The 12,129-nt window shown below is 36.4% G+C and overlaps 2 protein-coding genes across 3 annotated transcripts in view; one reads left to right on the top strand and one right to left on the bottom strand.

Moving 5' to 3' along the window:
• aplp1 (amyloid beta (A4) precursor-like protein 1) overlaps positions 1 to 4,410 on the bottom strand; it is a 46,299-nt gene extending 41,889 nt beyond the window's left edge. Inside the window, exon 1 of the mRNA XM_028470146.1 lies at positions 4,113 to 4,410. Within this exon, the coding sequence (XP_028325947.1) occupies positions 4,113 to 4,178 (66 nt within the window). The 5' untranslated portion in view covers positions 4,179 to 4,410. The remainder of the gene's footprint in view (positions 1 to 4,112) is intronic.
• A 2,209-nt stretch (positions 4,411 to 6,619) lies between these two features.
• Positions 6,620 to 12,129, top strand: part of st14 (ST14 transmembrane serine protease matriptase) — a 32,064-nt gene continuing 26,554 nt past the window's right edge. For both annotated transcript variants that reach the window (XM_028470145.1, XM_028470144.1), the window contains exon 1: positions 6,620 to 6,790. In XM_028470145.1, coding sequence (XP_028325946.1) covers positions 6,761 to 6,790 — 30 coding nt within the window. In that variant the 5' untranslated portion in view covers positions 6,620 to 6,760. The remainder of the gene's footprint in view (positions 6,791 to 12,129) is intronic.

The raw sequence follows: 12,129 nt of genomic DNA, 5'->3' as shown, positions 1-12,129 counted from the left end.
AAATTTGATGAATGAAATCTGTGATCCGAAAAATCCTGTGACCGCAGGGGGCGGCAGTTCCAACTCTGCTGTTTTCGTAGACGGCATGAAGAAGAGAAGAAGAGCAAAACATCCGGACTTAAACCATTAAACATTACCTTCAACCATTTCTGACAAGAGCACTGTTTTGCTCTTCTTCTCTTTTTCATGCCGTCTACGAAACAGCAGAGTTGGAACTGTCGCCCCCTGCGGTCACAGATTTTTTCGGGTCACAGATTTTATTCATCAAATTTTGGTAAACAAAAGAGGTTTGCGTTGACTTTTTAAACTTTTTCTGATTTTTAGAGCAACCCAAAGCAGCACATGTTGCCATTTTGACTGAAAAAGCTGCTAAATGATCCTGAATGCTTCACTGCTATAGAACTCAATGGGGCGATTGGCGTCATCAATCACGTCATTTCAACATGGTGACGTACAGGTTCTCAAACAGTAAACTAGTCCCATTTTCAAAAGTTTATAAAACAAATGTAATGCAAAATAATGCGTTTTGTTAGACATAGATCTTCTAATGAGGACATTTCAAAGATTTTAGGCCACATTTGTAAAAACAGTGGAAGATCCCTTTACAACAACCGGCAGCAAGGGTTAAAATGTGCCTTCCACCCCTACAAAACACTGCACTGCTAAAATGTAGGCACCAATTTAACATCACCTACAGAAATGGTGGCAACCAAGGGTCCATTAGTGCCATCTTTCAGTTTGTCACCACTGGTAACAACTCAATTGCTGAGGCACATTTACAGCATTCCTTAGCAGTGAGACTCTAATTTCACAATGACTTTGCAATATCTAATCCAGGTTGTGTGTGTATGTGTGTGTGTGAGCACGTGTGTGTGTGTGCTGCACTTTAAAAAAAAATACAAGGAAAGCAGAGAATTCGGGGAGGGGGAGGACATGTCACACAATAAAATGCTTTGCTTTATGCCTACTGGCACACAGATACCATCGAGAATAACGAGCACACAGGAATCCATTAGCAGAACCCGATTATCTCTTGTCTCTAAAATTAATCAAGTGAGAGTGGAGCAGAATGTGCCGATGTGTGGGTGCGTGTGTGTGTGCGTGAGTGTTAGTGTGTGAGTGTTGTACTGGTGTATACCTTTTTTTAAAAAAGGTCTTTCTGTGTTTCTTCTGCAGCCATAGACAAAATGGGAACTTCGGAGGTTCTCAAGGAGGAAAGGTGAAAATGTTCGTTTGTAGTGCAAAATCTACATAAATGTGTTTCCAATTCTTTGTTCGCTCTGTATTCTTAACGCTGCAGCAGACCGTCTGTGTTTCCTGGGACCTGTTGTTGGTAGACTTTTCTGCTCCTCTGCTCTGCAGCCTCTCGACCCAGCTATGGATCACATTGCAGTCAGTCGTATATCTTGATGAAAACAGAACTAGACTAAAGTCAGAGGGAACACGCTCACGGTCCCCTGTGGCCTTTTCAAATGACATATGGCTACACTCAAACACAATCCTGTAATGATTGCCATCTTAGATCATAACATTCTATTGGGAATTCTATAGCATGGGAGTTTAATAGCTTCTGTATGGTGGTAGAGCGCATTGTCAATTCAACAAGGTGACCTAAATTTTTAGAAATTCATAGTTTTTTCTTGTTGTGTTTATCTCATTTGAATAATCTTGTGAAGTTACAGTGCCATCATATCTAGGTTAACCTGTGAGTGTAACTTGTTTCATTGTGCATTAGTGCCTACAGCACTCCCTTAACAAAGGGGCCTTCCATTCTTTGAACAATGGAAGAGATAAATGACGCATTGTACTATTCTATTTTACTTCTCTATTCTACTTCTCTATTAAAATGTTTTGTTCTAGAATTTTAAAGACGGTTTTTATTAGAAGTGTAATATTTACCTCAGCTAAGTAGGTAATATTTGTTTTTTATCAGTGTTTAGTTTTTTGTTTTATTCGCTCTCTTTTAGCAGGGTTGTGTCAAAAAATATAAAGAAATTAATCAAAGATAGGCCTTACACTATGGAAGATTCTGTTACAATTTAGAGGGGATCCAGATCCATAGGCTGATTCTGGATCAGTTTCAAAAATTAAAAAAAAAAGATCCCCATCTCTTATCATTATCAAACTTTCAAAAATTCATGTCTTGGGCTCTCTGACTGCTCTTTTTTAAAAAAAAAAAAAAATTATAGTAAACAGTAAAGACAGAAGAAGAAAAAAAAGATCTAGTGCTTTCATTTTCTAAGAGGATTCATAGCTGGCAATAATTTCATACTATTTTTCTAAAGCACAATTTCTTCCGATGATAAATATGCTTTAATCACTTGACTTTTTAAAGATGTGCCACTGTGGTATTATTTAAATTTAAGCTCAAACCATATCAATTTTTCAATCGATTTAAAAAAAAAAAAGCATAGCTAGAATCTTTCTCAATTAGGCAAATGCATTGAACGCTGCCACACATACCAGCTATTAAAGCTGAGGTATGTGACATGTGACAGGTGTGACATGGCAGCAGTGACCACACAGGATGATGCTGCGTATGCATTCTAGATGACATATTTCTACACAAAGACATGTTGAGATTTTCATACAATAATTTATAAAACAATGACAGAAATCATTTACAGGGATTTCCCTCTTATTAGATCAGACAGTATTTTACACAATGATGCATCTAAAAAAAAAAAACGCTCAAATGTTATTCTAAAAGGGATTGCGGTTGAGTAAATTACGGGAAGCTGACAAGTTATATTATGCCTAATCCAGCCTGTCAACCCTTTCACTGTGTAATCTTCAGTAAAAAAAAAAACCTTCATGAGCAGGTCTCCTTGTATAAGCTAAAGCCTGTTCCTCAGCATAGCAGTAATCCCACGTAAAGCTCTTGGAGGACTGGAAATTATTTCAATGAAAAGAAAAGGCTTTGTTACTCTCACAGTGGAAGACTGCTAATAATAAATAAACATCTCACACAGCACCATCATGGAAAGACATGAAGATCTTTGAAGATTCCATCTTATGAAGCACCAGCAGGTGCAGTATTGCTTTTTTTTTTTTTTTTTTTTTTTTTTTTTTATTTCCAGGAGGAAATAAAAAAAAGTGTTTCACACAAGCACACGCACACACACGCACACACACAGATTGCAGGTGAGACATTGTGAGTCATCCCCTCCTCGTTCCCATTCTGCATTTACACCACCCTGCTCCTACACACGCAAACATGCTCCAACTTGAATCCAGGCCTCAGGAGGTCTATCACCAAAGCGTACATGTGATGGATGGCTGAGGTGCTACAGAGAAAATGAAGGTCAACTCCATTAAAAGTGGATTGTTATAGGTCTTGATGAGTCAGAGGGAGAAAGCTGGTGGCCCATTGATCAACCACAGTCTACAGATCATATAGATGAAGACAGATGAGCCCACATTGTACCCACTGTTACACAAATCTCATGCACGCATCATGCTTTTGTAAAGGGAATATGAAAGACGTGTCCTTCTGCATATCTGATGGTGTGCATTTTAAACAAATGATATTCCATGTAAATCTGCCAAAAAAAAAAAAAAAAAAAAAAAATCTCTGTCTTTGATGTTTGCTGAGAACAGATTTGAATCTATAGGTGTAGCATTGAGCTCCACTTGCATATGCATGAATGCATTCTGCTGAAGAGCTTGTCCTCCCCTGACAGAGCAGATGGGATGCAGACTTGCAGGGAGATGGATTTTGGTCTCCATCCTTGCACAGATTAAAAGGCCTCCTACATTCACCGTGACAGACATGCAGGCCCGGGCTTGACGCAGCAAGCCAAACGCACTGTGCACCTCTTTTATCTCCGTGAATCCTCACCTGGGAGCGAGCTGCCAATCATATATGCACGCAGTTTGCTTATGAAGCGTTTTCACCATCAGTGCATTTAGCAAAGACTGCTTGTCATTACTCTTGTTGGCAGTGGACAAGGCTGGAAGGTGCATTTAGAAATTAAAGCTGCCCTAGATAATGCTGACGGTGAACAGAAGGCAGCTGTGCAATGTGAACGCAAAGGACTTTGATGTTGAATTGATGTCAGAATAAACAGTAAAGTTGAGTTAGACACGAGAGTATTTTCAGTGAGTCTTACCTCTACGTTTCTCAGCACGCAGAAGGACAATACGGCCATCAATATAGGTATTGCAGTACGTCCCATTTTCTCTCGTTCCTTTGTCTCCCGTTTTTTTTTTTTTTTTCTTTTTTTTTTTTTCTTACGAAGTAGTTAATGCAGAATGACGGACATAGGCTGTCTGCTCACATCAGCTGCGGTGGTGATGGACTGTGTGTGCCGGTATCTCCTGTGTCTTCGCCCCTGTGCGCTGTGGCCAGCGGGCTCTCCGGTGGCAGGCTGGGCTTTATGAGGATGAGCTCTGACAGAACCAAGCCCTGTTTCTGCGGGTGTTCAGCACAGGCGTCACCAACATAAGGTGAACAGCGACATCTGCTGGTCAGACAGAGGAGGTGCACATTTCTGTGACGGATTTCATGTTTTTCAAACGTTTCTATTTTTAAAGTCATAGTCATTTTAAGAAGAAGGTAGAAAAAAAAAATATTAACAGGAATTTACTTAAGTATATCTTCTAATGCAGTCTTTCTAGCCTGACAGCTCTGGGCAAAAGTTATATTATTATTATTATTATTATTATTATTATTATTATTATTATTATTATTATTATTATTATTATTTTGTGTGAGTTTTTTGTGTTTTTCGATTCATTTGCTGTGTATTTATGTTGCCATTTTGTGCTATTTATTGTCAAATTTCTCTTTTTTTTTTTTTTCATCAATAACTTCAACTTCAATATTGTCAAATTTCTCAATTTGTGTATTCTTGTTATTTTGTATATTATTTCTTTCTAATTTTCCATGTGTCTGTTGTTGTCTTGTGTGTTATTTGAGTGTCGGTTGTTGTCTGGAGGGGCCGATGGCGCACTATGGCAGCCTCGCTTCCATCAGTCTGCCCCGGGGCAGCTGTGGCTACAGTAGTAGTTTACCACCACTTAGTGTGGAGTGAAAGAATAATGCCTTAATTCTGTAAAGCGCTTTGAGTGTCTATGATAAAGCGCTATGTAAAATCCAATGTATTATTATTATTGTTGTAATTTTTTTGTTTGGCGAATTTTTGTAGCCGTTTTGCACTATACCATTTTGTGTGTTTATTTTTTCACCTTGTGCATTTTATATATATTTTTCAGTTGTATATGTTTTTAAAGTATTTTTTGTGTCTTTTGGAGTAATTTTGTCTTTTGTGTCTTTTTCTGTAATCTTATGTTTTTATAGTCATTTTGTGTATTTTTAGAGTCATTTAGGTTGAGGGCCTCTCATAATTAGTGCGAGGGCCGCATATGGCCCCCAGGCCACGTGTTGCACATGCCTGCTCCAATACATCCACCGACGGGCAAACACATACGGCCCATCCCATCATTGCACTGCCATGAGGCATGAGCCAAACTGTCAGGGAGGAAATCCTACAAAACAAGAAAAGCTTCAAATAACTCAAGGTTATGACAGTGGCAACTGGTAAAAAAGGTTAAAAGGCAAGATATTTTTGTAACTTAAAAACTAACTGAACTATTAACATTTAATATATGTTGTGTTTTATTTATTTATTTATTTATTTATTTATTTATTTATTTATTTTATTTATTTATTTTTAATTTTTAATCCTGTAGCACTTTGAGATTCGGTATCAAATTTAAATTGCATTACAAATCAAATTTATTATTATTATTATTATTATTATTATTATTATTATTATTATTATTATAAGTCTGCAAATGGTTAACAAAGGGGAGCAAAACATATGCATGTTGTATAAAGAGGACTGATATATCCTACTCAAGTAGAAGTACTGTTATTTGATTGAAATTGTACTCAAGTATAGGTACAAATAATCCATACATAAAATACTCAAGTACAAATAAAAAGTAGCTCAAATTTTTACATACAGTAAAACCTCTCATGTATAAACTTAAAAAGGAAGAGATGAAATCTTGAACAATTGGAACTTCATTTATTTTCCACAAAGGCATCTGTATGAAATAAAAGGTTTGTCAAAATGTAAATTTATTTTTAAATAAGACACCTATGAATTTAATATAATATAATATGATATTTATTTATATATATATATAGCTTTAATCAGAAACGGTAGGACTGAAAACATATGGATTATGTTCAATGTGCTATGGAACAAAAATGTATTTATTTATTTTTAATTAAAAAAATAATAATTTACTCAGTTGGATGTAGAAAGTAATTACATTAATTATAAAACGTACTGAAGTACAAGTAAAATTACTGATTTAGAAATATACTCAATACCCATAAAAGCAACTCAATTACAGTAACGTGAGTACTTGTAATCCGTTACTTTCACCTCTGTCTGATGTCAATAAAACACAAAGAAGTCAGTTTTGCATTAAATGGTGACAATATTTAACCTTTTCGTCAATAACCTTAGGCCATAACAAGGATATAAATAGTTACCATTGTTTGGGAAATCTATTCTAGTAGTTAGTGTAGCAAATGCAGGTGTGGTGGGCGTGGCTTGTATCTAAGGTGTGTCAGGTGTTCCGGAATTCAGCTCGCGGTCATTCCGGAAGTAGCTTCTCCTACACTGAGCAACTGTGAAGAGTCACAACTGACTGGCCCTGGTTTCATATCCAACACACGCTAACAACCACTGATATTTGCTGCACCAGGATAAGCCACACACGGAGAAATTCAGGAAACAAGATGCATTCAGCAGTGAGATACGAGTACGACGTGAGTACAGTCAAATGTGACACTTAAAATGCTCGCTGTTTGTAAGCCAACGGGGGAGTTTAAAGATAACTTAGTTCCTGACGGATGCGCTGTTTTAACGTCAGTCAGGATAAGCTCTGGGCCTGGGTCTGCTTCACACCGTCAGCTTGTTTACTGAGGCTGTGGTAACGATTAATCATGACGAGCATTACATATTTTGGGGGTTTGTTGTTTCCATATAGCACAATAGTCTGAATCATCTGAAATATCTACAGAGCTTTAGCCAAGAATCACAACTGATGACTTACCAATTGAATGAATGATTAACCTGGACTTCACTTTGTGCTCCTCATTGTGGTTTGAGTCAGTGTAATATCTGTAGTATTCACGAAAATAGTCTATTACAGTACATTATTATTTTTTGGTTTTAAAGTAGCAATATATTCCTCAATTATAAAATACAACTGCCTTTACTTAGTTTTCAGTTTTCATCTGTCTTGGGCAATATATCGATATTCAAAATATGTCTGGATTTCTATTTTGGTAATATAGAAAATGCCAATATTGCTTATAACAAAGGGATGTGCCGATACAACTGTTTCACTTTTGATACCGATATTGCAGCCTTGAGTATTGGACGATATCGATCCGATACAATATCAGCACAAATCATACATACTTTTATTACTTATTTTGTAGTGTGGAATGTACGAAAAGGCTTATTCAAGTGATGTTACTCAAACAGAGAACAATAGTCAACAAATGAACTTCACTTAAGTTATTGTTTACTGTCAGTATATGGTGGGAACAACTGTGGGCAGGGACTAAAACAACAAAAACTTATCGGAGCGCTTATATCGGAAATTTTAGATGCAGTCCGATAAAATCTGATATTAGTTTTCTGGCTGATTGAATGATTGAAGACATATTTGTAACGCCTACTCATTGCTCCTCTGAACTAGAGCCCGACCAATATGGGATTTTTAGGACTGATGCTGATTCCAATATCGGGGCTTAAAAAAGCCAATATTCAATGTATCTGCTGATAACCGGTATATTCAGTACATGAATGCAAATTGTTATAATACCTATGTAAGTATGATTCAAGACAAATATGTAAAACACTACAAATTACAATAAGCAGCTTTGATTAGTAACACTGTCAACAAAAGGACTGTAAAACCACTGATAAATAAGAAAAGGCAAACTGTATTTCTGTAATACAATGTAAGAAAAATAAAGTTGCTCAAATTGCAAAGGGCAAACGTGAATGAATCAAAAATTGCAAAATGAAACTGCAAACACTGAAAGTTACACAGTGTTGTAATTTTGTAATAATTACTGCCACATAAAAAATAATTTCCACGCAGCAAAAAAGTAAATATATCAGTTAAATATTATAGCATGACTCTAATGACCGATTAATCAGCCAGGCTATTGACCGATGTCGATTAATCGGTGATAGCTAAAATTGACCTGATCAATCAGCCGGGCCCTAGTACCGTAAATTCTTAATGTTCCATTTTAAAGGCAGTGCTTCAACCCTCATTTAAACCAAACGTCTGTGCTATTGCTAACAGAGCTACTGGCAGGTAGTCACATTCTTATTGACTGTATAGCTACAGTGTAATGCAGTGTTTGTGTGTTAGAGTACAACAAAAAAATGCCATTAGCTCATTTAGTCTTACCTTCAGGTGAGATTATCCAGAGCAGGCATACAGTACATAATGCAAAATTGGGAAGTTGTTATTTCCTACTATAATTGTGTTGTTTAAAGCTTCCTGTTAGAGCAGGAAACTATGTGGAATGAAAAAAAAAGGTGATAGAACTCCTCTTTGCAAAGGAATTCATTAATGGTCGTAAGGCAGGAAGTCGACAGCCTTATAACCTTTATCTGACAGCTTCATGACGGCAGCGTGTGCTCCTGGGAAATGCACACTGTTGTTTAGCAGTGAGGCTACTGTTCACTGTCAGAGTAAACGACAACAGGATTCAAACAAAACAAAACCATTCTCCACAGTCACTGTAACAAAGGCATGAAATAATACAACAACGTGATATCTGCCCATCCCTCTCTTGCTTCAACACTACACGTTTGAGACGTACTTGTAGGGCTGGACAAAAAAATTATTTATTTATTTTATTTCCCCACCACAGTTTATTTGGACTTTTTTGCGTTCGGTCTTTGTGGGTTATCGCAGCGTGGTGTGAGCTAGCCCCCTCTTTGTTTACATTTGTTTACCCTTTGAGTAGGCTATACTGTATGTGTGCCACAGACATGTTTAATGTTTTATTCACACTATGCTGAGATGCTAAGGGAAGAGTTAATTATTTTTTTAACTGTAATGTTATAAAATATGTAGTTATTTGATTTCTTCATCAGAAAATGTTATCTACTGTGAAGTTGCTGTTGCACCTTTGCCTAAACCTGAATTAAAGCTTGAAATTGTTGAATGACAGCCTCATTTACTTTTTATTTTGGGATTGTTCTATGCATTTTACCTCTTCAATCAAAATCACAGTAATAAATTTGCACTTTTGACCATATATGTGATGTCTGCAGTCATTTTTAAGTGCATTGAAAAAAAAAAATTGAAAATTGAATCAAAACTGTTTTTTTTTTTTTGCAAGATTGCCCAGCCCTACGTACTTGTAAGTCAAAATTCACTTGTTTAACATGTAAGGGCAGTAAAATAAACAAAACCAATTGATTGTTTTATTGTAAAAGCTGACCCTTCAACCATATGACAACGTTTTGAGAAAAGATGCATGAATTGTCCTGATGTTTGCCATCACAGGCATGTATTCCTAATAGGGGTGTAAAGATTAATCGATCTAGTTTGATGCAATGCTTACATACATTTAAAAAAAATGTTTGAAATGTACCTTGACTTAAATGATCTTTTATCCCTTTTTCCCTGATTTTAAGTAGGTGAATTGGTTTGTTTACTTGAAAATAGTCTAAATCATCTGAATGAAAAAATGGTTTTGTTTTTCCATATCGCCCACCTGTATAAAATATATAAACAATGAAGTTTCAGTGTCCATTTTTGCCTAAACAAATATTTTAATAGTTTGTGGGTTTTGACTCATGCTGTTATTAGGGAAATGGTTGACATCACATTCAACTGTAAATGAATGGCTCCCTGATCCTTGAGCACAGATACTTTTTAATTGAATCAACCCAGTATTTTTTTTCTTTAATTCCTCAAACAATAAAGTCAGACTCCATTTGGATAATGCATGTAGTTAGCTTTCTGTAATAAACTTTGCTGACTCAATGAATTGACATGCGACTGTTTTCTTTTTTTTTTTTTTTTTTTTTTTTTTTAGCCAATGTTTCAGATTCAGTCACTGTGAAATTGAGCAACAAATGTGACACTAAACTAATAGCTAATAGGCTCTAGATCAGAACATGACCATATAATGGCAAGGGTTTGTAGATAATGTTTTACTGTAAGTATATGAAAGTGTGCTGAGGGAGCGAGAGAGAGTTTTCAGTGATCAGTTTTAGAGTACATTAGAGTACGCCTTCCTTCAAGTTCCTTCTCTAGCACAAAAAAGAAGTAAAAGATTTGTCAAATTATTAGTTTATGGTCTTCCCCTGAATTTCCATTCGGTGTACGTTAGTGTACGTCTCTCCTGCCTATTCTGATTCCCCAAGCTGGATGTGAAATATACAGTAGGTGATGACTGAGCAACCGTAAATGACTGATTAGTAGTTAATATCTGCTTGGAGCTGCTGTCGGTGACATGGTGTTTAGGAACTTGTTAACAGAAAGTAAGACTGATGCAGTGAAGGCTTTAAATGACCCATATTGGCTGTTAAAAGTGGTGTGTATTAAGTGTGATTTGAGTGATTTATGTTTGTTTTTAAAGGAAGTACTGTGAAAGTTGCCAATTGTACATTATTGAGCAAGAATTAGGTGGAGAACACTGTTACTTCTTCCAAAAATTATGGCTGTTGCTTTCTTATTGCTCGTCTGTGTCCACACTAGGGGTGTAAATCACCAGTTTCATGACGATGCGTTATATATCAATTCTTCCGACAATGATACAACATTTGATTGATATCACAAAATCTGCCACGATTTGATTGGATTCAGGGGCCTTCTATTATTTTAGGACAATATTCCTTTAACACAGTCAATTCCATTTCACTAAAGCTATTAGAAAATACCAAACAATATTGATGTTTTGACTATTTTATCGCTGAAATGTGTCAGAAATTTTAATGAAAATTATACTTTTTAACAAAATTAATAAAGACCTGTGCTGTGTTTCGCTGACGATGTTAATTGTTTGTTTGAATTTTCATGGATTTGATTTGATCATTGCTTAAGCAAGTGATATATCTATTCAGATCGATGGATTGTCACGAGTGATAGACCGAGCGATATCATTTTTTCCAAGGCCGATACCGATTAGTAGTCGAGGAGGCTGATAACCGATATTTGAAGCTGATATTCATTTGCAGTAAAAGTGAAGCTATTGGCGTCAAAATTAGAATATTTAATAAACATTGTTTATATGCCTTTAAGCATGTGTTCATTAAACAGATTTACAAAGTTGCAACATGTTAAAGGTACTGTCAGCTTTTAGTCATCACCTCAGTGTGTTTCCCTGCAATAAAACTGAATTTTACTCTTACACACACACACACACACACACACACATACAAACCTTACTCTGATATCACTGACTATTTCCCTATCAATATTATCACCAACCTTGGTTCAAGTGATTAAAGCACACTGCACACACAGTGGACTAGGACAGATCTAAAAATGCAATGTCAGTGGATCGTTTCAAATATATTATGTATTATTTCCACTGTTCCTGGATGTTAGCGGAAAAGAGGAGCAATACTGGAAAACTGCTGGTAGAATCATGGGGAATAACAGCTGAAATATATCCTAACCTAAACAGTCCTATGGAGAGTGAAAAGGGCTGCAGCGGACTTTTGGTCTAGTCTGCTCCGACAGAACACACTGTGTGAGCATCGTTCTTTAACAGACAGGGCTGGAGGGAGTATTAGCCAGCAGAGCTGCTAATGTGTATAAAACATTATTGGGCTCACAGTAATGTTATTAGTTGCGAGTTGTTGATGACTTGAATGTTTACTACAATTTCTAGAGAGTCTGCTGCCTAAAATGTACCTACAAAACATGTATCTGCCTACCTCTCGCTGCTGATTGGCTCTTACCTGTGCTGTGGCTCTACTTGTAACCAACCAATTGGTGCTGTGAGTGGGACAATGCTGGAGACACAATAGTGACTGGCAGCAGACAAAGTCGTTGCTGCATCAGAGCCAAAATAACCCTGTTTTAAATAGATCTCCTATCAGCCATTGGATTAAA

Source organism: Gouania willdenowi, chromosome 16, assembly GCF_900634775.1.
Source record: "Gouania willdenowi chromosome 16, fGouWil2.1, whole genome shotgun sequence".
NCBI classification, from domain to species: domain Eukaryota; kingdom Metazoa; phylum Chordata; class Actinopteri; order Blenniiformes; family Gobiesocidae; genus Gouania; species Gouania willdenowi.
Note: the sequence above shows the minus strand (reverse complement) of the source record. Positions and strands in the feature narration are given on the sequence as shown.